Source organism: Eschscholzia californica, unplaced genomic scaffold, assembly GCF_041429995.1.
Source record: "Eschscholzia californica isolate CP2 unplaced genomic scaffold, dmEscCali1.0.p SCAF_1, whole genome shotgun sequence".
In the NCBI taxonomy this organism is placed as follows: Eukaryota; Viridiplantae; Streptophyta; class Magnoliopsida; order Ranunculales; family Papaveraceae; genus Eschscholzia; species Eschscholzia californica.
Genome location: NW_028238198.1, coordinates 61,502,195 through 61,528,387, shown reverse-complemented (window position 1 = coordinate 61,528,387; position 26,193 = coordinate 61,502,195). Strand labels below are relative to the sequence as shown.

General features: G+C 36.1%; 2 protein-coding genes and 2 long non-coding RNA genes across 4 annotated transcripts; 3 read left to right on the top strand and 1 right to left on the bottom strand.

Annotated features, from left to right (window-relative positions):
* Positions 1-1,941: 1,941 nt before the first annotated feature.
* On the top strand, positions 1,942-15,747 carry LOC147568021 (AP-2 complex subunit alpha-1-like). The gene is made up of 27 exons (XM_086654476.1): positions 1,942-2,708; positions 4,284-4,415; positions 4,910-5,035; positions 5,638-5,700; positions 5,821-5,918; positions 6,005-6,212; positions 6,720-6,791; positions 6,893-6,985; positions 9,310-9,411; positions 9,561-9,658; positions 10,238-10,319; positions 10,450-10,538; positions 10,778-10,883; positions 10,973-11,038; positions 11,457-11,563; positions 11,655-11,759; positions 11,852-11,972; positions 12,124-12,303; positions 12,378-12,611; positions 13,269-13,349; positions 13,520-13,684; positions 13,774-13,860; positions 13,952-14,077; positions 14,512-14,592; positions 14,668-14,739; positions 14,941-15,020; positions 15,101-15,747. The coding sequence occupies exons 1-27, from the start codon at positions 2,577-2,579 to the stop codon at positions 15,252-15,254; spliced, it is 3,060 nt and encodes a 1,019-aa protein (XP_086510602.1). The 5' UTR covers positions 1,942-2,576; the 3' UTR covers positions 15,255-15,747.
* A 2,246-nt stretch (positions 15,748-17,993) lies between these two features.
* On the top strand, positions 17,994-21,574 carry LOC147568020 (AT-hook motif nuclear-localized protein 1-like). The gene is made up of 5 exons (XM_086654474.1): positions 17,994-18,808; positions 20,001-20,068; positions 20,208-20,339; positions 20,603-20,764; positions 21,129-21,574. The coding sequence occupies exons 1-5, from the start codon at positions 18,517-18,519 to the stop codon at positions 21,456-21,458; spliced, it is 984 nt and encodes a 327-aa protein (XP_086510600.1). The 5' UTR covers positions 17,994-18,516; the 3' UTR covers positions 21,459-21,574.
* Positions 21,575-22,241: 667 nt separating this feature from the next.
* LOC147568019 (uncharacterized) lies at positions 22,242-24,312 on the bottom strand. The gene is made up of 3 exons (XR_015238046.1): positions 24,139-24,312; positions 22,894-22,967; positions 22,242-22,656 (listed from the first exon to the last, which is right to left on the bottom strand). It is a non-coding gene; the product is annotated as an uncharacterized LOC147568019 (long non-coding RNA).
* A 451-nt stretch (positions 24,313-24,763) lies between these two features.
* LOC147568018 (uncharacterized) lies at positions 24,764-25,816 on the top strand. Its single transcript, XR_015238043.1, has 2 exons — positions 24,764-25,348; positions 25,429-25,816. It is a non-coding gene; the product is annotated as an uncharacterized LOC147568018 (long non-coding RNA).
* Positions 25,817-26,193: the final 377 nt, after the last annotated feature.

The window sequence follows — 26,193 nt, the reverse complement described above, 5'->3', positions numbered from 1 at the left end:
CTTTTCTTCTCACTAGATATATGCCCCTTAACTTTTTCCTGATGTACACCATACATTTATGGAGATCAACTTTACAAGTATTTGTCTTCTCACAATGGCTTTTCATATGTTTCTCTTTAGGTTGACGGTAGATGACAAAAACTAAAGTTATGAACCTTGGTGAAGTTTTAGATTTGCAATGGTGAGAAAAGGATCAAAGGCTTGGGACTTAGGCTTGTTTCTTAAAGCGTACTGTAGTTGGAGGTGTTGGCAGTGGGAGTGAAACGAATGGTTTGAATGACCTTGCAATAGAGCTCTTTTACAAATACTCTTGATTGTTGATAACCTGACTATGATTGTTGGTTTTGTTGTTTTGGGGCTCACGATTCTGTCTCTTTTCACGGTAAATTAATTTTATCTTCTTTCACTCATTCGTACGAGAAATTTATGGGGTGTATTAGTAACAAATCTATTAAATGAAATAACAAAAAGGTCCATCTTTGCGGACAAAAAAATCATTAAACTTCATAATGGTTCTCAACCAATTCATAATGTATCACATCTTAAACAAAATAGTTCGTGCCTTCGGCACGAGTTATGCCTAGTTCAATACAATAGAGGAACCTTAAAAACCAAAGAATATGATTCATTGAAAACTTACAACAAAAACCTATGATTTTGATTTTAGTTTAAATAGTTCAGCTATTAGTTTCAGGTTTGGGATTTTACAATCTAAGTTATTTACAATCTAAGTTATTTACAGGGACTTTGGTTTAATTTAAAACTTGTACTTCTAAATACAAAATAATCTGGTCTATAACTAAAAGATCTATATAATATAAAAAATATGTTATCAAAATAATCAACACTCTAAATTACTCTCAATTCATGTGTAATTTGTAGGGGTGGGAATCGGACGGGCATGGGCATCCACGAGCACTTGAAGCATCGGGTTGGACGGGTTGGGCACCATAATTTAATGCCTATTAGGGTAAGTGGGTTAACTAGGCGGGCAATTTTGAAATTCACCTTGCCCATTGCCCGCCCAAGCCCATTAAGTAGCTCGGGTAATTCGGGTATAGACGGGCGGGTAGCGGGTAATCACATGACTCGAAAAAGCTCACTTCTTCCTCTCCATCTATAAATTCTCCAATACTCTTGAAAACTAATAAAAAATTCTCATGGGATAGTGATAAAATAAACTTATCCCACTATTTGCTCCCTCTATGCCCGCTAACCCACTAAAATTCTCTTTGGCCATTGCAAAGCAATGCATTGGGTTCTTGTGATTGCCCTACATATTGTTTACCATCTTAACTAGGCCTAGCTACATGGACTGTTGAGCTTCATTAACCCAAAAAGTTAATTAATTTGGTTGGTTATCATTTGGTGAAGCTAAGTGGGTTCGGGCATGGGTGGGTGTGCAGGTAGAGGTTTTAACCCACGCCCGCCCACCCAAAACTTGGTGGTTGCTGGGCAGGTTGTGCCCGAGAAGGGCGCGCGCGTCTATGGTCCTCGCTGGCCTCAAGTTATCCCACGGGCGGGTTCCCGCCCATGGACACAATTCCCACCCCTAGTAATTTGTAAAAGGAACGGCTAAATGCGCCCATTAAAATTGTTATATGCCCATTTCTCTGTAGGTAATCCATATTTACTTTATTTTCTTCCACTGGCGTTCGAACATTCTCCAACTTTTTTTCCTCTTCTTCTTCTTCCATATTCATTTTGTTTTTTTTTCCAAATCTTCATCGAAACTCTTAGATTTTTCCGAGTTCTTTTGATGGGTATCATACTTAGTTCGATAATTGAAGAGACGAAGTATAGACTTCAAAAGATTTTCATTTCTTATTACGCACCAGTTTTAAGTCCTAATTTCTTTTTCTATGATTTTATCTTTTAATCAAGTGTTTAAAGTCTTGAAAGTGGGTAAATCCTTGAAAATTGCTTGTCCTCGATTGTAGGTTAACATCGAGTGATTTATAGTAGGAATCGATTCCCTCAATTAATTTTCTTTTCAAGAGTGGTCTCCGACTTGAACCAGTCCGACACCCTTAAACTGGATCGAGTCTGAGATTACGCTTACTTTTGCAGACCCACCAGTCCAAAAGAAAGAGCACCCGTGGGTCAGAGTCAATTCCTTTCCTAGGGCGCGAAGAGCAGTTTTAAGGGGCGCCTTTAACCACTCCCATTTGTAAATACGAACTGCACACAAAAAACCCAAAGGGTGGGTGTGGGACGTTTAATGATTTAATGGTGTGTAAATAGTAAAAGTCTTCCCTCCTGACCCCAAGTCTCCAAATTTCTCACTTCGTCGTCTATCCCCCTCTCCCTCTCTCTCTCTCTTTCTACACCTCGATCATTCTCTCTCTACTTTTCTTCATCTTCTCTCTCTCTCTATATACAATCGCTAGGCTGTTTCTCTCTCTCTCTCGCTCATCGCCATAGGTTGCTCGTTTCTGAAATTCGATTTTAGGGTTTGCAATCTTGAATTCAACAAGTCATTTTGAAAGATCTTGAATTATTTAACTGGATCTGAGAGGTCAAGTTTTCAGGTTAAAAGGTTTCAGGTTTAGATCTTTGCCTGGATCTGTGAGGAGATGGCCTTGTCTGGTATGAGAGGTCTCTCCGTTTTCATAAGCGATGTTCGTAACTGCCAGAATAAAGAACAAGAAAGGCTTAGGGTTGATAAGGAGCTTGGTAATATCAGACTTCGTTTCAAGAATGAAAAGGTTAGGGTTTATGATCTCAATTTTTTTCTATCTGTTGTTTATATTTCCCATTTATATTACTCTTCATCGTTTCCGTCTTTGTTCTAAGTTTCCATTTTTAGTTAGCATAGTTCGTAAATGAACATGTAAATTAGATAGTTGCACGGTGGTTTTGTGATACTCATGTCAGCAATTAGAGAAATGAAGATAGTTAGGGTGTCTACGAAAATTTGAGGAAACTCCTATGTATTAAGCACTGGTTATTTTGCCAGAAAACTTTCCTCAGCAAGATTTAACTCATGGGCAGGAAGTGATGTGGGAAATTGCTGAGTAAGAGTACTCAGGATGTGTATCAAACCATATTCGCAAAATACGTGTATTTGAGTGATGATGATATCTTATTGTAAGAACCCAACTTAAAACTCAGTGACCCATATATCATTACCACTGCTTGTTAAGCTTCCAATGGATGAGATGAAACTAAACGGAGACAAGGTAGATTTCTTGATAATGTCTGGTGAAGTTCATTGTGGTGATACTTTGCAACAGAAGACTTTTAACGCGTGACAAGATCTAAAGTCTACAGAAGTATAGGTGGTTTGTCGCAGTCCATAATAAGTCTCTTTACTTTAGTAATATCTTTCTATGTAGGCTGCCATAGGCCCGATACGAGTATTGTGTCTGACTTTTTCCTATCCGATTCTCCAGACACCGGGTACTTCATTTTGTTGGTGTTAGTCCCACATTTGTTGCGGGAAGGGGTGGTAGTCACTTTATAAGCGTGAAGGAAAACTTCACCTCTTGAGCTAGCTTTGGGGTAAGATAGGCCCAAAGCCACACTGGGGACAAGTAAGGCCCATGGACCACACTCACAAATGGTATTAGAGCACAGGTTTATCGAAGTATTTCAAGTTCATTGTAGGGGCAAAATAGTCTTCTAGGTCCATTATGTGAAGGGAAAGATTGTTGGTGTTAGTCCCACATTGGTTGTGGGAATGGGTGGTCCGTGCGGTGGTAGCTTTGTAAGTGTGAGGGAAAGCCTCATCTCTTGAACTAGTTGTTGGGAGTGAGATCAGACCAAGACCACCTACACGTTTGATGGCAAAAAAAAATATTTGGTTCCTTTATCTTAACCTTTTCTTTTGCTCCTTATGCTCCAACTATATACTTTATATATATATACCCTGCAAGCTCATGTCCTTAGAAAACACAAATTAGTGTTTGGTGCAGTGTGCATGTTACATAGATCTACCTACGTACCTGATGACTACATCGGTTTTATAATCTTTTTATTGTTTGCTCATCAATTCAAGATGCATCTTGTTGCACTGATACATTTGAAACTATTAATATTAAGTGAGTCCATAATTGTCTCAAACGATTAGCAGTTGTAAGCTCATGCTCCATGTTGTATTTATTTAATTTCTGGAAAAGAATAAAAGAAGTTATATTTATCAATATTGGCATGAAATATTAACTATGAATCCAGTTGAGACACCTATTAACGCTGCTTTCCATTTGTATTACAAACTTATCCACTAATTTTGCTTGGGGCGTGAAGCAGTTAGTTATTGTGTTGTTGGTTTCCTTTATCAGGGTTTGACACCTTATGAAAAGAAAAAGTACGTGTGGAAAATGCTTTACATCTATATGCTGGGTTATGATGTGGATTTTGGTCACATGGAGACTGTTTCCTTGATATCTGCACCAAAATATCCTGAAAAACAGGTAAAAATTATCGATCTCGCCGTATAATTTAATTGATTATCCAGCTTTTTCTCAAACAAGTGATGAACCATGGTCTTCGCGGCTCTTTGTGTACCTAATCACACGAGTGCCCCCTCTCGGACGTGATTTAGAAATTTAAGAGTTTTATTTATATGGTGGCCGTCCGATACTCTCCTTGTGTTGCTTCCTTCTCCTAGTGATACTTCGGTTCTTTCACTGCAATCAATAGGAGAGAAAATTAAAATTATGTTTTTTCTTCTTTAAGGAACAAAAAAGATAGGAGTTTCATAACAAGATCCACATTTGATTTTTCTTTTTGAAATTTAAACAGCCCAGCCTTGGTGATCTGTCTATATGTTATTACGAACTCATATCAGCGTTTTCCCCTTTCCATTCATTAAAATAATATATATTTTTCCCCATGCGATGACTAGTATTTGTACATTGTGGGTGCATGATTCTTTTACCATCTAATCAATTTAATTGAGCTGCAGGTTGGGTACATAGTGACATCGTGTTTGCTTAACGAGAACCACGATTTTTTGAGATTGGTCATAAATTCTGTACGTAGCGATATTATTGGTCGCAATGAAACGTTCCAATGCTTGGCATTAACAATGGTACGTATTATTACATGTTCTGTACTTCTCAGTTTAAGCCTTAATCAACTTAATGTTACCTGCATAAATACATATAATTTTCTTTATTGTTAAATATGCATATGTATGCTCTCTTATAAACAAGCACAAGAATATTTCCCCTTCTCCATGGTTTTCGATGGAGGGAGAAGATAATCTCTGAAAAGAAAATCTTCTTTACTAAGCTGTAGCAGAAAGGGCATTCACATGGCAAAGACATCACAGACATTTATAATTTTGGTGGTTGAGAGGAGACAGAGGACACAAATCTCAATGATAATTTCACACTTCAGTGGATCACTTCTGAGTGGAATTGGCATGATTACACTTCAGTGTTAGTTAATTTGAAAAAGATTAAGATATAATAAAAATTTAAAGTTCTATTAATTTGTTCACTCTGGGTTATTTTTTGGCAATATGGCTGATTGTTCTCTAATTTCATGTATTTTCTTGTGAACGGTAATTGATATTTATAAGATCATCATGTAATAATTCCAAACGAAGAATTAGTAGTTGTGATCTAAGTTTTCATTTTGATTCTTTTTAAAGACCTCATTCCTGTTTCTTTTATTTTGTCTTTGCAGGTCGGGAATATAGGAGGAAGAGAGTTTGCCGAATCCTTGGCACCTGACGTTCAAAAGTTACTTGTAAGAGATGCCCACAATATTTCTGTTGTAAATAATGTCCTATCTAATGGCGTTATAAATAAGATCTATATTGCAGTTTCAAAAGAAATAATAATAACAGGATCTATATTGTTTTTTCAGATTTCCAGTAGCTGTAGACCACTGGTTAGAAAGAAGGCTGCGCTTTGCCTTCTCCGGTTGTACAGAAAGAACCCTGATGTTGTCAATGTTGATGGGTGGTAAGCTTTTATCTTATTGTATACTACATGATGGGCCATTTAGGTCTCTATATTTAGCTTATATTCCTGTGGTATAAAATTTTCAGGTCTGATCGCATGACCCAGCTTCTAGATGAGCGGGATCTGGGGGTTCTGACATCTGTTATGAGCCTTCTCGTTTCATTAGTCTCAAATAACCATGAAGCATATTGGAGTTGCCTCCCGAAATGTGTTAAGATTTTGGAAAGGCTTGCAAGAAACCAAGATGTCCCCCAAGAGTACACCTACTATGGGATCCCATCTCCATGGCTCCAGGTTTGTGTATTTTTTTTCCTTCTCCTTGTTTGTCTTAAAATTGAGTACGTTAGCGACGAAATGGGAAGGGACTCCATAAGACTACCTTGTCATGAATAGTCGTACTGCAATTTGATATCGAAGATCATGTTGTATCCTTTACACTATATTGCGCTATACTCTGGCCTAGGTCTTTGTTTGTCGAAAGTCATGACGGATGACTTTGCATGATAACCTCCGCATTGGACTTGTATGTTCAACAAGAATGGCTTTTCTCTCTACCCTATGCAACTGGAACAGTGACATAACACTCTGCTACTTGAAAACAGTGATTTCAGTTGACATGACATGATGTCATAATACAGATCGCATGAAGTCATTGACTTGCAATTTAATGGTTGCTTTATTGAGGAGATTAGAAAGTCAGTCTCCAATTAAGCTCTCATATTGAGGATATTGAGGTGATTAGAAAGTCAGTCTCCAATTAAACTCTCATATTGAGGACTTTCAGGAATTTTTTTTGTGCAGGTTAAGACAATGAGGGCCCTTCAGTACTTTCCAACAGTTGAAGATCCCAATACGCGAAAATCATTGTTTGAGGTAGTCTACTATGGAGTACATTTCTTGAAAAAATAATTCAAATTGCAAAGTGCAGTTTTTAATAATCCTTGAGCCTAATGATGCTCACTTGAAAATTTTAGGTGCTACAACGTATTTTGATGGGGACTGATGTTGTGAAAAACGTCAACAAAAATAATGCATCACATGCTGTTCTTTTTGAAGCCCTTGCTTTGGTAAGTTGTTCTCTCGAAGTTATATGCCTAGTGGTTGCTGCAATTTAAGATATCTAGAAGTGAAACATAACTTATTTAATTTTGATTACGGAAAAATGAGTTCCTGTAAGGCTCTAAGCTATTTACTAAAGAATTAGCTCAGTGTATAGATAGTTTAGAGCAAGGAATGAAATTTCGGTTTCGGTGGACATTTCGGTCGGTCCAAAAGTGGAAACGTTTCGTAGAAATGTTTCGGTCAGTGTGGAAATCTTACAAATCTACAGAAATGATTAAAATAGAGTTAATTCCTATATGGCCCCCTACTTTGTGACCAGCTTCCTTTATGGCCCCCTTTTTTTCGTAAATTCAAATTTGGCCCCCTATTTTCATAGAAATGTCCTAACTACCCTTCCTTTAAATCTTTTTTCAAAATAAAATCAAAAAAACAAATATAATTCCACCTCACTTCCCTCTCCACCACTTATCTCTCTCCACCTCACCTCTCTTCCCTTCGCCGGAGTTTTTAGAGAGATGAGAGTAAAAAAAGATCTGGTCTGTTCTTCAACAGACCCGTACTCCGGCGAAGGGAACCCCCTTCGCCGGAGTTTTTAGAGAGAGGGAGATGAGAGTAAAAAAAAAAAAAAAAATTTTCTTTTTTTTTTTTTAGGTTGAAGGTTGCCGGCCGGAAAATTTTCCGGCCGGCGACCTTCATCGGAGAAGATAGAGTGAGGTGGAGAGAGAGAGAGGTGAGTTGGAGAGAGAGAAAGATGATTTGGGAAGAGAGGTGAGGTGGAGAGAGATAAGTGGTGGAGAGGGAAGTGAGGTGGAATTATGTTTGTTTTTTTTATTTTATTTTGAAAAAAGATTTAAAGGAAGGGTAGTTAGACATTTCCATGAAAATAGAGGGCTATATTTGAATTTACGAAAAAAAGGGGGCCATAAAAGAAGCTGGTCACAAAGTAGGGGGCCATATAGGAATTAACTCATTAAAATATGATGCAATTATGTATAACAAGATTATTAAACCATAATGATGCATAAAAATGATGTTTAACATTATCTATGAGTTGGAGGGAGTATTAACAATTACACAGTTACTTCCGGGGGTAAATTGAATAATTTTTTGGCTATAACACCCAAAAGATAACATTCTTACTGATAATAATTAACAAACTATGTTAGTTTGAGAAGGTATCGTCAATTACGCAGTTATATTAGAGGTGTTACTAAGATAAAATCAATTTAGGCAGAATTGAAGACGTTAAGGGAACTATTTTCTCATGGGTTAGGAGAATTGATAAGTTTAAGAATGTATCCTATCTAGATGTTGTAGTTCATTGGGAGGCTTGGATGTCGTGAGATATCCGCTTTAAGCCACCCCTCTCTCTGTATATAGCTTTTTCTCCTTTAATATATTCATTCTAAGTTTCAAAAAAAAAAAAATCAATTTAGGCAGTTAAGTCAAGGCGTAAATCATTCAAATAGATTTAAAAACCATGGAAAACATAACATAAAAATCAAGAGAGATCTAAGAGAAATGAAGATGAAAAAGACGAAGAAATGGATATGTTTCTAGTATTAGTTTCTCCCGTTTTTTTTGCTAGATTTCTACTATGTCCGTCGAAATTTCCATCATGTCGGTGGAAACTATGCAGGAAATAGTTGTAAGTGTTATTTCGTGCACCTAATCTCATTTTAGGAAACGTTTCGCGAAATTTCGGTGAAATTTCGGGAAGTTTCATTCCTTGGTTTAGAGGAGGCAGTCACAATTTATTTTGGTGTAATGAACACAAATAACGTAGTCTGGTTTAGTCAGTTACCATATTTCTTTATGTAGAGGAGTTCTTATCTTAGGTGATCCAATGCAACGGTTAACTTAGATCCACAGGCACATTCAGTACCGAAATTTGACAATTGGTTACAACTATTCAATTACCTACGGTGACTAAATGAATGAAATGGACAGCGGGCAGTGCTCAACTCTAATAAAGCACACTGCTCATATCCATGGTTTCTGTTTACTTCTTGCATTTGGAGTTTGTAATCATGTTCTGCCAGATCATCAATCTTAATGCAGTTTCTCAATTATTTCTATTTGTTTTTCCTGACTCAAGCATGCAGTGTCTCTCTCTCTCTCTCCTTCTATTTTTTTTTTTCCTTTTCCCTTTTAATTGCTTGGTCCATAACTTGATAACATAGGGCTAAAGAAAAATCTAGGTATTCGAGGAGATTTCCTGTACCAAAATCACCTCACATCATTTTTAACAAAATAGGAGTATGCTGGCCCGTTATTTTTAGTTTGTCAAACTTGGACCATCAGCTAACTGGTTAACTGGGCATCACAGGTCATGCATCTTGATGCTGAAAAGGAAATGATGTCTCAGTGTGTTGCATTGCTTGGCAAATTCATTGCTGTTCGGGAGCCAAATATTCGGTATCTGGGTCTGGTAAGTATTTGTGACTGAAATTTTAGTAGGAGCATCTGCGATCACTTTATTTGGAACATAAATGTAGTCGAATTGGAAAGTTTCTTTAAGGTCTGTAAGCTGAGTCTGATTCTGTATTGCCATGATGTGTATTTGCTGCTCATGTGCAGGAAAACATGACTAGGATGTTGATGGTAACAGATATGCAGGATATTATTAAGAGACACCAAGCCCAGGTTATCACCTCATTGAAGGATCCTGATATCAGGTAATACATGAAATCATAATGTGTTATAGTATCAAGTATTTTGATGTCTGTACTTTCTTTCGAAGTTTTTGGGTCTACGCAATCTTTGAGCTGTGGTTAAGTCACCGCAACCAACTTAACAAATCTTGTCATCTAATGAGGTTTGTTTGTCTAGATGTAATGATTAATGTGTTGCAGTATCAGGTATTTTGATGGTTTTATTCTCTTTCACAACTTTTGGGTCTACGAAACCCTTATGCAGTGCTTATGTCACTATCTCACGTTAAATCTCTGGCATCAACGCGGTTTGTATGTTTAGATAATTGTACACGGAAGGCTTTCAATTATCCTTTTCCAGAATCCATTAGTTTTGGGGTATTATTTTTCTCATCGCATTTCACAATGATATCTGAAACTTTCTTATAAAAACTTATTGACCATTATTGTTTGTTCCGCATGTACTGGAAAGAATTCAGCTTCCTTGTTTCTAAAAAATTGTCTCAGTTTGGCTGGAGTTCTTTTAGTTTTGGAAGTCTTACTTCAGTGTATTTTGTATAATAACATAATGATTCTAACATAGTTATAATTATTTAATCACAGTATCAGAAGACGCGCTCTTGATTTGCTCTATGGCATGTGCGATGTTTCAAATGCAAAGGACATAGTTGAAGAGTTATTGCAGGTCATCTGACAGATAACTCGAACCACAAGCTTGTTATCCCAACATTAAGAGGCATTACTGAAACTAGGGTATATAAACTTTAGTTTAATATATTGGGACATGCGACTTACACTCTCTGTTTTTTTCTCAGTATCTCAGCTCTGCAGACTTTGCAATGCGCGAGGAATTGGCATTGAAGGCCGCAATTCTTGCAGAGAAGTTTGCTCCAGATTTATCTTGGTAAGACTGGATTCTGTATATGCATTCGTCTTGGTTGGTGATATTATTTTTTCTTTATGTTCTAGCTCCTATGATAATCTCAAGTTCTTCTTAGAACACCTAGACTGTGCTTACCTATCCATTCATTTTCTTTTCTCGTAGTCATTATTGCATCTAAATGCACCATGTGTTTACATGGATATTTCGCTCATTCAATATAATTTTTTCTACAATGTGGTCTCTTGTTCATTTGTTCACAGGTATATAGATGTGATTCTTCAGTTAATCGACAAAGCAGGAGATTTTGTCAGTGATGATATATGGTATCGTGTTGTGCAGTTTGTTACAAATAATGAAGATTTACAGGTGTTCTTCCACGTGCTGAACCCGTTTCGTCTTTTTCCTTTTCATGGTTATTAATTTTTATATATGTGCCTGATATTATATCTTTTCAGCCTTATGCAGCAGCTAAGGCCAGAGAGTATCTCGATAAGCCTGCTATTCATGAGACAATGGTCAAGGTGTTTATCTGATTACGGACTTTTGATTTTGAGATTCCAATTATTTCAATCTTTTGTTGATGCTACAGTTCTTGTGTTGGATATCTTGACTGGTTGGAGATTTGGGTTTAATGGATTCTGAATTTGTGGAAGCTACTCGAACTTATGTGTCATTCAGTGATATGAACTGTCCTCTAAAGCTGTTGGCCATAGTCATTATTCCTATTCAAATATCACTATCTGCTGGTTTTAAATCAGGGATTAGCTATTCAAGATCCACTTCGACCATTCTCTAATAAGTTTATTTTCACTTAGAGATTTGGTGATATAATCTGTAAATGACTAGGGAACTCGACGGTTGACTGGAGCATGAAAACGTGGATGTATTGATAATTGACAACCACTTCGCATTATTTTAAAAACTGGCTGTTTGCAACAGGTCAGTGCTTATCTTCTTGGGGAGTATGGTCACCTTCTAGCAAGAAGGCCTGGTTGCAGTCCTAAGGAACTCTTCGGCATCATTCACGAGAAGTTGCCTACTGTATCGTAAGATGGACCTAACCTGTGCATTTATTACTTCTGCTCTTGCTCATTAATTGCTCCAATTCCCAGTAACCTAACAATGATTTGTTTTTAGGACGCCTACCATTTCTATTCTGCTTTCAACATATGCAAAGATCTTGATGCACACTCAGCCATGGGATCCGGAGTTAAAGGATCACATTTGGGCAGTATTCAATAAGTACGATTGATCCTATTTTGTCTATCTGATTGGTGTTTGTTTTAAGAATTAGTGTTCTAAATTGTGTTCCTCCCCTCTTCTTGTCTCCCTAGGTATGAGAGTTGCATCGACGTTGAAATACAACAGAGAGCTGTTGAATATTTTGCATTATGTAAAAAAGGTGTAGCTTTAGCTGATATATTAGCAGAAATGCCCAAGTTTCCTGAGCGGGAGGTATGTGAATCTCCTCAATATTACCTAAACGGGCACATCTTCTTTGATTTTTCTCAATGTACAAGGGTAGAAAAAAGTCATTATTATCATGGGTGTTTAGCAGTATGTAGGATGTTTTTGGACTAACTTTGTCTCTCTTATAAAAAACTAGTCTGCATTGCTCAAAAAGGCTGAAGATACAGAAATTGACACTGCGGAACAAAGCGCTATCAAGTTGCGCACTCAACAAAATAGTTCAAATGCATTGGTTGTGAGTGAACAACGCTATGCTGATGGATCTCCCCCTGTTGGTCAGCTCGGCCTTGTGAAGATGCCTAGCATGAACAACGCAGTAAGAGCTTTCTCTGGGCTGCAGATAATTTACTTTTTTGCTTCATTGGTTTCTAAAATTGAGGAAAACTGCAGGAACCTAACTTGGCAGACCAAGCATTAACCCACACAAATGGGACCTTGACCAGAGTAGATTCTCAACCAACTACATCTCCTGATCTCCTTGGTGATCTTTTGGGCCCACTGGCTATTGAAGGTCCTCCTGGTGCTCCAGCTGAGCAAAACGTGGCGTCGGGGTTGCAGGATGTTCCCGATGCAGTACATGCCCTAGCACTTGCTCCTGTAGGAGAAGAGTCGAGTTCAGTTCAGGTAGGCTGTTAGATATTATTCTTGCAGAATGTAAACTAAAATGTTCTTTCGTTTCCACCATGTTCATATCCTCCTTGAGCAAACACACGACAAGACACAGTTTAATCATAAATAGTTTGGACGGAAATATATATATATATATATATATATATATACCCACGGCGCTTGAAAACTTGTACCTTCAAGATTGAGAACTTGAAATGTATATAATTTAGTATTTAGATGCATTTAAACTCTTTTTAAAAAACTTCACACGTCCGTTATCATTTATCTTGAAATTGGATATTTTGGTTGACGAACCACTCAAAAATATCTTCTTTTCTAGTAAATATGTTTCTATTTTTTAGCTTACCATATCTTATTAGGTTCTGCTCTGTACTGCTGTGGCGATGGATTGGGCCCAAATAGTTTTTTAGGAGTACGACTTGCTGGAAAATATTTTATTAAATTGTAGGAGATGAATATTTGATTATTAGATACCTTTTTATGTGTATCCTCGTTGATTCTTTTCGATGAATTGCAAATTTAGCTCGACTTTGAACTGTATTAATTGATTCTCAGTTGCTAATGGGTTCTACCATGCTTTTCGAGAGTACGACTGAGGTTTCCATCTCGCCGAATCATGTAACCATTAACTAATCCATCACATGTTTGCAGCCAATTGGAAATATTGCTGAAAGGTTTAATGCTTTATGCCTCAAGGACAGTGGTGTACTGTACGAAGATCCTTATATTCAGGTCTGCTGTTTCTTTCGAATTTAATTACCAGTTTTACCTGATCTGAACTTGTTTTTTGGTTCTTGTGTTTTACTAGAAATCATTTGTACCTATGGAATCTTTTTGTACTCTTTCAATACTTAGAACTTGGACGAACATGTCGTGGCTTTATCTATATTAATTTTGAGCAGATTGGAGTAAAAGCTGAATGGAGAGCTCATCATGGACGTCTTGTCCTTTTCTTAGGAAACAAAAACACGACTCCTCTTGTTTCGGTTCAGGCTGTTATATTGCCCCCCACCCATTTACGGACAGAGCTCGCATTAGTACCTGAAACTATTCCACCAAGGGCACAGGTAAATACATTTTTGTGTCAGTACTTGGTATACTCCTTTTCTATCCGATTTGATGATGCATATGTACTCTTCTTTCCCCTGCTATGCAGGTGCAATGCCCGCTTGAAATTGTTAATCTTCGTCCAAGCAGGGATGTTGCCGTTCTAGATTTCTCTTACAAGTTTGGATCCACAATGGTATGTCTACGATCTGGTACATATGGATACCAAGGGACCCAAATATAGGCAGTCGTTTACCTCCTGATTTGCGTAATTTTCCTGTGAACAGGTCAAAGCTAGTCTTCGACTTCCAGCTGTTTTAAATAAATTTCTACAACATATACCAGTAACCGCTGAAGAATTCTTTCCTCAGTGGAGATCACTTTCAGGACCTCCTTTGAAACTTCAAGAAGTGGTATTTACTTTTTGCTTCTCGGTTTATTAAAGTAAATGGTATCTTTATGATCATGGTTTCAAGCTGATATGAGTAGCATCCCCATCAATAGAAAACTAATTTTGACAAATGGGTTAGATGGCAAACTCCCTTATTCAACCTTATTTAGTGGCCTTAGATATAAGCCTGATATCTCATATTTGGTTGGTGCTGGTACTGCTGAACTGTGAATAACCTACAAGTTTTATTAGATAGTTACAAAATTCACATTCTAATCTATTGGTGACTAGTATATTTTTATTCTAGAGAGAATTGAGCATGCCATGGAATAATGGTAATGACCATTTTTCGACTAGAATCTTCTCCCAAAATGGGGACTTATTTATTTTCAACGAATGTGAGCAGGTTAGAGGCTTAAAATTCCACCTAATCTAACTTTTGACAAATGCGAGCAGGTTAGAGGCGTAAAACCGTTATCTCTCCCTGAAATGGCAAACTTGTTCAACAGCTTTCAGTTGACGGTTTCTCCCGGACTTGTAAGTTAGCGTTTTCTTTTACTATTCTATGTTATTATCTCTTTCAGTTGTTAACGGTTTTATTCTATGTTTCAGGATCCAAATCCAAATAATCTGGTTGCAAGTACAACATTCTACTCAGAGAGCACCAAAGCCATGCTTTGTTTGGTATGAAAATTTTCATTCCCTTGTTATTTTTCCAATCTCTTGTGCGGCTAGTTCCCTGACCTTTCTTCTCCACAGTATCTCGTTTTCCCCGTCTGGGTTGTTTTAGAGTTCTAAGACTAACTTGTTGGAAAACTCGAGTCACCACTGCCTCACGTAAATAACAGTAGTTTTTTCACTTGCAATTTTGTTTATGTATTTCAGGTTAGAGTAGAAACGGATCCATCAGATAGAACACAGCTGAGAATGACTGTTGCTTCCGGTGATCCAACGTTGACACTCGAGTGAGTTTATTATCTCTTAAAACCTAAGTTCTATTTATATATATGTAGGTTATTCATTTTTGCTGACTATTTCCACACAGGTTGAAGGAGTTCATTAAGGAACAGTTGGTCAGCATTCCATCGGCTACCCCTGCTCATCCTCTGGCAGCACCAGCACAACCATCACAGTTGCAGCCAGTTAGTCCAGCTGCAGCACTGACGGATCCTGGTGCCCTGCTTGCTGGTTTGCTTTGAGGGGAAGTGCAGTGATGAAAATGAAAATGTGCAGATAATTTTACTAAGATTGTACCTGATTTACGAATCCTTTCCCCCCACTATTGGTGTACTTCAAATTAGCAAAGCTCTGGGGGAACGGAGAATATGGTACAATGCTAGGGCTGGCGGATTATTGGTGAGTTAATTTGTGACCGGCGTACTATTTGATTTTAACTTGATTCTTTGTTCTCGCCCTTCGTTCTCTTTCTCTTCTTCTTTTAGTTCGGGTTTATGTTCTTTGTAGCATTAAATATAATATTAAATTCTTGGGTGGTTTTGGGGGTAAAAATTGTGTCGAGTGATGTTTTTCTTTCTCTTTATGGGTGTTTTTCTCGGGTAGCTTCTTTGTATTTTCTAATTGGGAGTGACAGGAAGAAAAACAATAATGCTTGAATAGTGGTTACTTTTACGGCTTGCATTTGTGGTAGTCCGTTATATATGTTATTATTCAAATAAAGAGGATGGTTATTTTCGTTTTTCTTTTTACAAGATTAGAATGAAGAAGAGGGTTCCCGAAGGACATGCCTGTTGAATCAGTTATAGACAATAGTGAAGATTTGAAACAACAGAACAGATGGGGCTTCATGGTTTATTGTTGTAGTTAAGGTTCTCTCAGTTGATCTTTAGGGCTTTTATGATGTTTATTAACACAGTTAAATAATTCTATACGGGTGTGGATAACCTGGCGATATTTTATAGTGTTAGGATGTACAAAGAATAAAACTGGGATTAGGGTTTAAGTGGTTCCAAAAGAAAATTAGGGCAGTCAACTGTATTTTTTACCGACCGTTTTTAAACGTCATCTTACTTCTTCTTTAATTTTCTTTATATATGTATTTAAATAGGTATTCAGTCTAGACCCTAGTACTACATAAAAAGATTAAGGACTAATGGTAGGCACATGGTGGTCCCTTCTATTCTTTTAAGCTTTTTGTTTTCTCTAGGCACCATCCGGATTAACAACTCAAAGACTTCTTTCTCCTTTCACTTTCTATAAAGTCATAGTAAGAAGCCCTGATTTGAATATGCTGCACAATGGTGTTGTATTTACCATTATGGAATATATGAAAGGAGACACTTTTACGCCTAATTGTTCCAGTCTCCCCAACAATTTGGTAGTCCAGTTAGACTTTAAGACTGTGGTTAGTTTTTAAGAATATATGTGTATAGTCATTAAAGGATCAAATTGGGCGATTATATGTTTATACTATTCACGAATTTTGATGTATCTTTGTATTATATTTACAATTAAATGATTACTCTTGTAGTCCATTTCCAAAGAATAACATGAAATTGTTCCCATCTCTCAATATGACAATTTGAAATGTTTGGATTTAACGACATAGACATCTGGGGGTATCACAAGTATTGTGATTTTGGATGTTGATAAATGTTAAGTTCCTGCCCTACTAGGAATATCTTCCCTTAGTATACAATTAGTAACGTTAATTGCATTTCTAGAGGAATCATCATCTGTGACATATTTTGGTTGGTCCAAATTGGTCAATACTTTTGAATAAGATACCATCTTTATATTCGAATCTTCCCTATAACATCTCAATAGTGATCATCTTTGGATAAACGTATCTCAAGAATGAGTCAACAACTTAGAGTATAATATTAGAACAATCATGATAAGGATCAAAACCACATTATGGTTCTCATCATTTACACTAATTATTTACTATGTTTCCCCTGATTTAGTAATTTACGGAGTAGTATATTTTCTTTTTTTGAGAAATGAGATTTTGAGAATTGAGATTCAAATTATAATATTGGGTGGTCTTTAAGGATGACGGATGCCCCAGAAAAGTTGGTCTAAAAAATCAACTAATTTACTATGAATTTGAATCTCAATTAACTAAAACATTAGGAATATCGGTGGTACAAGTTATTTTTTTGAGAATACGATTACAATCTACGTAAAACATTAGGAATATCGGTGGTACAAGTTATTTTTTTTTTGAGAACACGACTACAATCTACGTAAGTCGTGATATTTGGCATTTGATACATCATAGATGTGATAAGTTCGATAACTGCCCACTCAAACACTAATAAGACCGGGTCTATAGTCCAACAAGTCAATGGCCTGAAGCCTAACATTATTTATACCGTAATAATCTCAATTCAAATAACCAAAGATTTCATCTTGGCTGAGATTCGAATGTGGGTCTCCATGCCTGCCTGGAGTTGATGTCAACACCTTGGAACTACTTGGGCTATCTCTATCAACGGTTGACTGTGGGACAAGTTATTATTCAAGAATACAGATCGTTAATTATAATTTGGGTTGATGGATTTATAAGTGGGCAATTTCATATTTTTCATATTGTTATATACTCTATACATATTCATGGTGGTTTGATATTTATTTAATTAGTACTGTATATTTCAGGTAATCTTATCTACTTGAATAATTAATGCATGATTATTTTAAGTATATTTCAATAAATATAAAATAAATGTAAATTGACTATGTTCTTGGATAAGAAGTTAGACTCACTCTATTCAAATTCTCACCAATGAGCTTGAGATGAAACATATTATGAGAAAGATCCAACTTTACCGTTATTTAAAGTGATGCCCTAATTTCAAAAAAAGAAAAGGCCATGCCTTGAGGTTAAAAATAAACAAAATCAAAATAAAAGGACTTCAAAAAACAAATCAAAATAGAAGATGATTTATAGCTTTTGCAGTAATGCTTGAGTTGATTGGAATGAGGGTTTTGGACTTCCTAAAACCGCTTTCAAAACCCACTTTAAGTAGTTTGGTTTTGGAAAGCCAAAAGCTCCAAGACAGATAATGAAAGATTTTCATAGTTTTATAATTACATTTATACCCCTTCTTAGTTCTGAAAACAAAGAATAAAGGAAAGACTTTGTAATGTGTCATTTTTGGATATAAATGGGTATTTCAGACATTTTTCATAAACGGTATCAATTTGTCCTTTCCTCATAGACCTGGATTCCCAAAAGACAAGCTAATTTTCTCCATTGAAGAGAGAGAAACTAGAGAGAGAGAGAGAGAGAGAGCTCTGTTCACAAGTGTCTGATTTAGTAGAAAATGTCTCACATCTGGTGCCATTAGAAGCAAAACTGAAACTTCCCCATTTTCAATCTTCTTCTTCTCTTTCTTCATTAGAAAGAGAAACAATCTAATCTGTTTGTTTCTCTCTCTAGAACTTCTGTCTTCTGAAACTTAACAAAGAGTCAGAGAGAACATTTTTATTTTTATATGCATGGAAGGGAGAGAGAGTACAGATTCTGATTCACCAAACAACATGAACTCTGATGAGTACCCAGAGAATGAAGTGATGATGAAAATGGAAAGTGAAAAAAACCCAGAAACTGAAAAGTTAGATACTTTGGATAAGAACAAGAAGAGAGAGAAACCTAGTGATGAATCAGAAGGTCCTTCAATGGAGATGACTCTCTCACCTGTTTTTAGTTCCTCTTCTCCTCATTTCTCTCATAAACGCAGTAGAGGTCGGCCTAAGGGTAGTGGCAATAGACAACTCCTTGCTTCTTTGGGTAAGTTCATTTCAATCTATAAACACAAGGAAATAAATCTAAAATCTTTTTGAAGTTTATCAGATGGATTCTTACTTGTTAGTGATTTAGGTTTGATTGATTTTGATTTTATGCTTTTTTGTCACTAATTCTAAGCTTGTACAAGTAAAGACTATTATTTTGTTTTTGTTGTGACCCAAAATCAACTTCTCTTTTTTTTTTTTTTTTTTTGAAAACCCAAAAATCAACCTGATTCAGTCACATCACATATTAAGATTGTAGTACACATTATATTAACTCGAGTCAATTCAGATCTCGAATCAGATGACACACATAAATAACTTAGAGAAACACAAATAATACCTTATATAGGACATGGGTATAACCAGACCAGTTCTATAATCTTAACCCTTGGAGATAAAGTTTAAGAATGTGTAATCTTAAGTTTGGGAGGTCCAATCTCAATCATTTGAGATAAGTTTGGGAGATATAATCTCAACCCTTCAAGATACGTTCGGGAGTGTAATTTTAGCCTTGAAGAGGAAGGTATACTCTAGATACACTCATCCCTTATTATGTAAGTAGACCACAATGATTTATATTTTGGAATTTAGGCTTTGTTAAAATTTGTAAATGTAGTTCTTTCCTAATGAAGTCATTTTTTTTGTCTCGTCAAACTATTCTCATTCGCCCCCTTCTGACATATTATTTGAGCCTAATGTCTTTTTGTTGTGTGGGTAGAGTACTTATCACCATTGAACTTATAACTTGTTTGGCTGGGTCTGTCATCGTTTTGAGTTTATGGGTAATTGGTATCCAACTGAAAAGGCAATGACAGATGGTCCTACGATATTATTTACTTAGTTATGAGATTTCTCTTTGTCCACGTGAAACTGAGAGAAACAAAGAAACCAATATGAGTAAACCCTATGGAGACAAAGAAAGTAAGAAGTGATTGTTTGGTCATTCTAGCCCAAAAGAATAACACATCTATGTTGCGTTGTAGTTTGCTTTTGAGAAAACAGCTAAACAGGACGATATTGGTTGAACGTCGAGAGAGTATCTTGAATGTGGCCAACCACAAAACCAATTTTGACCCAAAGAATTTGATCCATGATTGTCTAAATGTGTAAATTGGATATCATACTTTATTTTGGAATCACACTCACATTGTTTTATAGAGAAATAATAACTTTTATCTCACATTATGAAGGCGAGATGATTGCTAATACAGCGGGAGGGAAGTTCTTGCCTCACGTCGTGACTATAAATTCGGGCGAGGTGGTGCACTCAACATGAAAGTCAATATCATTTATCATTTGGCGGTGTTTTCTTATTTCGGATTTTTCATTGTTAACCTCACGTTCTTAAGAGAATTTTTCGAAATGATTTGATACCCTTCACTTTATGTTATCTGTAGGATGTTGCTACAAAGATAACATCATTCTCCAAAAAGGGTCCTCGAGCTGTTTGCATTCTTTCAGCTAACGGGGCTGTTTCTAATGTTACTATTCGACAACCGGGTTCTGATGGTGGTATTTTGACATATGAGGTATGTTTTCGATTTTCTTTAAGCACAAACATATTTTCTAAAAAAAATTCCAATGCGGTGAAGGTAAACGAGGTCCTTGGTGTTATCGAATTTCGTGTTTCTTCGTGAAATTTCTTAATCTACTTGTAATTTGAATACTGTACGTCGATTTGTCAGTAGTATATTGATGTACGATTAGAGCTCACCGTTTTGAAGTGGATATATTTTTCAATTGGCGGAAAAATCTCATGGAATTGGGTTGTGTTTAATCTTTGTTCACGCAGGGGAGCTTTGAGATATTGTCTTTAACGGGTTCTTTCACAATAACTAGTTCAGGCGGAGTGCGAAGCAGAACTGGTGGGTTAAGCGTCTCATTGGCTGGCCCTGATGGTCGTGTGGTTGGTGGAGCTGTTGCTGGGTTATTATTGGCTTCTAGCAAAATCCAGGTATGCTTTATGATGTTATCTATACCCTTATCATTTCTACGCTGGTTAAACACAGTTTTAACTATTATGGTTTTTTTCTTACCCTAATCCATACCTCTTCCGAAATCACTTGCCATGTAACATGTTTCTCCCTAGTCTCAATGTAGTAAAACTTGTGAACTGGTTGGGTTCTTACTTGCTATAAACGAAAGCTTAAAAATCGGGCATGATTGTGGATTCTGTCTCTCTGGTGGGACGGAACGATTGGTTTGGTAGGGAATAATGCACGATGCAAGTTTAGAGTTTGTATTGATTATCAAATTGATATGATCATATATTTTGGAGTCTTACATAATATTCATCTAAACTCTGATTGATTATCTAGGTCATAGTTGGGAGTTTCATGCCAAATGCGGCTCACAAGTTGCAGAAAAAGAAGCCTGATATGGATTTCTCGAACAATCACTCAGAAGATGTATTCAGGGCAGGATCACCTGTAGCCCAGGCAAAACCAGATGCTGAAACCACTCCAATGCCCACATTGCCTGAACAACCCCAAGGAGAACAACCGGAGGGTACGGCTTTTTCCAACCCGAGTGGAGAAGCCGAGAAAGCCGTCATGAACCAGAACGGAATCTCTAATTCTTCTTTTAGAGTCTTACCGCCTGAACATATACATTCATCTGGTGTTAATGGGTTTGTGCCTGGTGACTGAAACATGAAACTAGTCATGTATTTCTTTTAGCTCTAACACTAGTTTACTTTTTAAAAGCTTCTAATTATATGAATTTTCAATGATGAGACTAGACCCACATTCCTGATGTTCTAAAATTGTTTAAAACTTTTTTCTTTACCGATGTTCTTTGGAATCGATCAAATACGTCTGGTAGTTGTAACTCTGATGGTCTAGTATGGGTGGATAAGGTTGCAACTATCCTTGCAGGTGTTTGTTAAGACTTGCGTGAGACTTTAAGTAATCGTGGAATTTCTTGATAATTTGATTAACACGACTAACTAGCTCTTCTATGGGCAACACATTAGAATTGTTGTAAGGGCGTTTTACAATCGTTTACACAAAACGACCCTTTTGAGGGCCTAATCAATTGTATTTGGGAAAGGGGTAATTTCTAGAAAGGTCAAAATAATATTGAAAATGATTAAAAAAACACAAAACGTTTGAAAATTATTATTCAGGTCAAAAAGTGTGCAAATACTAACATACCCATTTTTTGTCATTTTGTGTAACTAAATTTTTTTATTTTTCTTTAAATTTTAAATCGATATAACTTTTGTTTGAGATGTCGGATTTCTATAAAAATTATATATTTAGAAATGATTTTTCATTAGCTTTCTAACAAGATCCACTTTCAATACCTTTTTTCCAAAAAAAAAACCCAGAAAAAAATGACGTTTTTTTCCTTTACGTTGTTTCGGCAAGTGTTTGCAACAATCTATTACACAAACGTGTTTTGATGATTCGACAAAATAACGAGAAATATACTGATAAAATAAATTCTTACAGACAAAAGTACCATTCTTCGAATCAGAACAATACAATAAAAACTAGATATGCTATTGCGAAATGTTTTCAAAACCTTAAAAAGAAGTAAGCGAGATACGAAACAAATGAAAAATGCATAAGATACTGAAGTTGCTTACTTGTGACATTTTTTCTTCCACAAGTCGCCGAACATTCGAATTCCAGAGCCTTTCTTTTTTCCACTGTCAAATCCATCTTCAAAATCATCGTGCGTTAATGGTAAAGGGTGGACACCAGAATATCCAACATCAAAGAGTTGTTTTTCCATTGACCCACATCTCTCAGCAACTCTCCATTTCATATCTACTCCGGATAGTACAGTTGATGCTGCATCAGCAGCTTTCCTCCATTGTTCAGTTTGCACTGTGATTTTCTGCATCAGCATACTCAAAGACTTTACATATTGCTGAATTAGAATAGACGCGACTAAGATAGACGCATAAACAATTACCTTTGTAGTCATATTGGACACTACTCATCAATAATAAAAGAATATTTTTTTTAGAAGTAGCTAGGATATTTAGTTAATCATTTCAATTTACAATTACTAGCGCATTCATGAACAATAACAAAAATCAACAATGGGACTGAATAATGATTCAATACTCACTTGATTGAAGCTCGTGTTTCATTTTGAGAAGGCTCGAAGGTTAGCTCATAGCTTTATATTTGTCGGCATACTTCCTGCAAAATAAACCTGAACCCTAAGAATGTATAAAAATAGAGATGGAATTACCGTGAAACGACCAACAGTAGTTACATAAATCTCATTCTAACCTAAAAATGGAGCTGCCACAGAACAAGAAAACTTGGGTTAAGATCACCTATAAATGATAACTATTTGCTGAGAAAACTGTATGAAATCCTCTCATTTTAACCTAAAACAGGGAATCAATTTAGAAGATTTTTGCTTTACTGAAATCCAAATGGGGTACTTTACTAGCATGTAATCTTTGATACCAACATAAAACCACTTCATTCAAATACATTTGTAAATTCATGCTGAATGTGAAACTGCGATAAACAAAATGCCAATAAAAAATAAACCCAAAATTTATCAAAATCTGATTGCAACAAACCCACATTCCCAATCAAACTATCTCTATATCCATTTCTAGCACTAGAATTCACTCCTTCGGTATCGACATTGTTGATGTTGACAAGAATCGACGAAAATGGTTTGATCCAAAGTAATGATGTAAATAGACCAATTATGAGATTAACGTAAAGGAGCAATCTTGCACACCACCCACAAGAAATTATCGATAAATTCCATCGAAGTTGATCAGTTCCCATCCAAAATGATCTAGCTATTTTTGTAGCAGGCATAAACAGAAATCCAACAAGAAAACCAGCTAAACTAGAAATAATAAACTTCCCAACCCCATCAATTGAATCAAAATTGAAATCAATAATTGAAGGAACAATAACATGAAGATCGAAAACCCTAAAAGAAACCCTAACCCACCAAAAGTCACACTAAGTTGTTTCTGTGTCCTCTTAGATGCAGATCTTTCAAATGATAACTTACCAATCACTACAAAAACCTTAAGAAGAGCAAACAACCCTGAAAAAACTGGAACCAGAGATCCATTAAATTAAACTCCAGAAGATTTCTCATGTACTACTGATAAGAATTGTTGAACAAGAATACATGAAATTCTAACAAAAGAATAAGTAAAAATATCTTGATAATCAGAATAATATACTCTTGATACTAAATGACTATCAACTAATTGTAGTCTAAAAATTTGTGCATTATTCTCATCAAATTCAAATTTCTCTTTTGATTTTTTGTTTCTAGGTTGTTCATTAATCGAAGAAGAAGAAGAAAAAGAAGAGAGATTTTGGTAACCTTGAGGAGTTGAATGAAGGTTCATTATAACTACTTTAATGGCGGAAGCTCTACGTTGACGAGGTTGTTTCCATTTACGACCAGAGACTTTACCGGGGATTACACCATCGATTGTAGGTTTTCCGACTGATCGTTTTCCGGAAATAGAAGTGCGGACGGAGAAGAACAACAAACCCTAGAATGGTTCTCTGACTTTTTTTTTAGGGAGGAAGAGTGATTTCAAGGGTATTTTGGAAAGTAAAAAAATAGAAAATGACCTGATTGATAATTACTCATATTATTTTAAACCTTATGTATCATTACCACTAATATTATGACAGTTTTTGGTTAATAGGAAAATATGATGGCTTTTTTGGTTATTATGATAATTTGTTGAACCCAACTGGTCATTTTCCATTTGGGAAAATGATTGTATAGGTCAAAAAATTATGGCCGCGGCTTTGGGGAATAAAAAAATTCTCCGAGGAATAAAGACTTTCTTTAAAACTGGTCAAATAAGATTGACTTTTTTGTTTCTGTTTGTTGCTAAGGGGCTTTTAATTTTAGGAGTTAAAAAAACAAATTTTGGAAGATAGCCATAAAAAGTTTAGAAGTCTCTCTCTCATGTCTCTCCCTCCCCCTCCCTCTCTCTCTCTCTCTACCTTTTTCTTCTCTCTCGAGATCTCTCTTGATCTAAAAATTTACCAGAGAGAATTATTCCTAAAGAAACAGTAGATTGTATTGTGATTGGGGCTGGAATAGTGGGAATATCAATTGGTAGAGAGTTTGCTTTGAGAGGTAGAGAGGTTTTGGTGATTGAATCTGCTTCAACTTTTGGTACCGGAACCAGTTCTAGAAACAGTGAAGTCATCCATGGAGGAATTTATTACCCACTCAATTCTCTCAAGGTTATGAAATTTTTAAGTTTTTTCAATGGTTATCCCCAAATTCATAAACCCTAACACTAACCCTAATCCTTACCGTCGTGTTCATCATCATTCATCTGTAATTAAATTTAGTGAATTATCCAAATTTGGGTAGTTGAGACTTGAGATTGATTAAGATTCATCTCCATTTCACAATTGAATCTTAGGTCTAGGCATGGATTTATCGTCATCTGTTCAAATTAACTTAATTTTATGAAAATCGAATGAATTTGTTTTACTTCTAGATAATACTTTGGTTTGCATGCTCAATTGAAGGAAAAGGCGAACTAATTGAGCGTTCTGGGGTTCGTTTCTAACTTTCTCATTTCTATTTCCTTCTTTTGATTAGGTTTGTTTTAACCTTTTGCCTATTCTTGGTTCGTAGTCTGAAGCAAGTCTAAATGCTCAAGCTTTAACCAAAATCGTTGAGGAGAATCAGAAATTGGCATCTGAATGTTCAAATCTTCTTAGTCAATTTTCAAGATGGGAAAGGGAATGTTTCATCATGACCGAGAAGCTTTAAGGAATTTGGAAATGAAGCAGATGAACGGGCTGAGGACGCTGAAATTCATGTGTATCAAGTTGAGAATGATTTGAGCAAAATTTCAGAAGAACGACAGAGAGATAGAGATCTAGAGTGAGAATGAGAGAAAGATAGTCAGTGAGAAAGAGAGAGATAGTGAGAGAGAGAGAGTAAAAGTGAGTGAGAGAGAGGTGAAGAGAGGATAGAAGAAGAAAGAAGGAAGGATTTAAAATAAATTTTATTAATTTCTAACGTATTCTTTGTTCCCCATAAGAATTTATTCCCCGGAGAACTTTCAAAAAAATCTGGATTCCCTCGAGAATTTATTCCCCGGAGAATTTTCTTTATTCCCCAAAGCCGCGTAATAACTAAAAAAGCGAGTATCTTTTTCTATTAATCAAAATGTGTCACAATATTATAAGTGATGAGACATAGAGTTCAAAATAACATGACTAATTATCAATCAGGTCATTTTCTATTTTTTTTCTTTCCCTAAATACCCTTTCCTACATAAAGTAATTGTCTCTCTCTTAAAAACGTGATATTTTTTAGGTTTTTTTGTTCTTCTTCATCTCCGTTCTTCTTCATCGTTCACATAAAAAAATCAATCAAAACCTAATATAGATC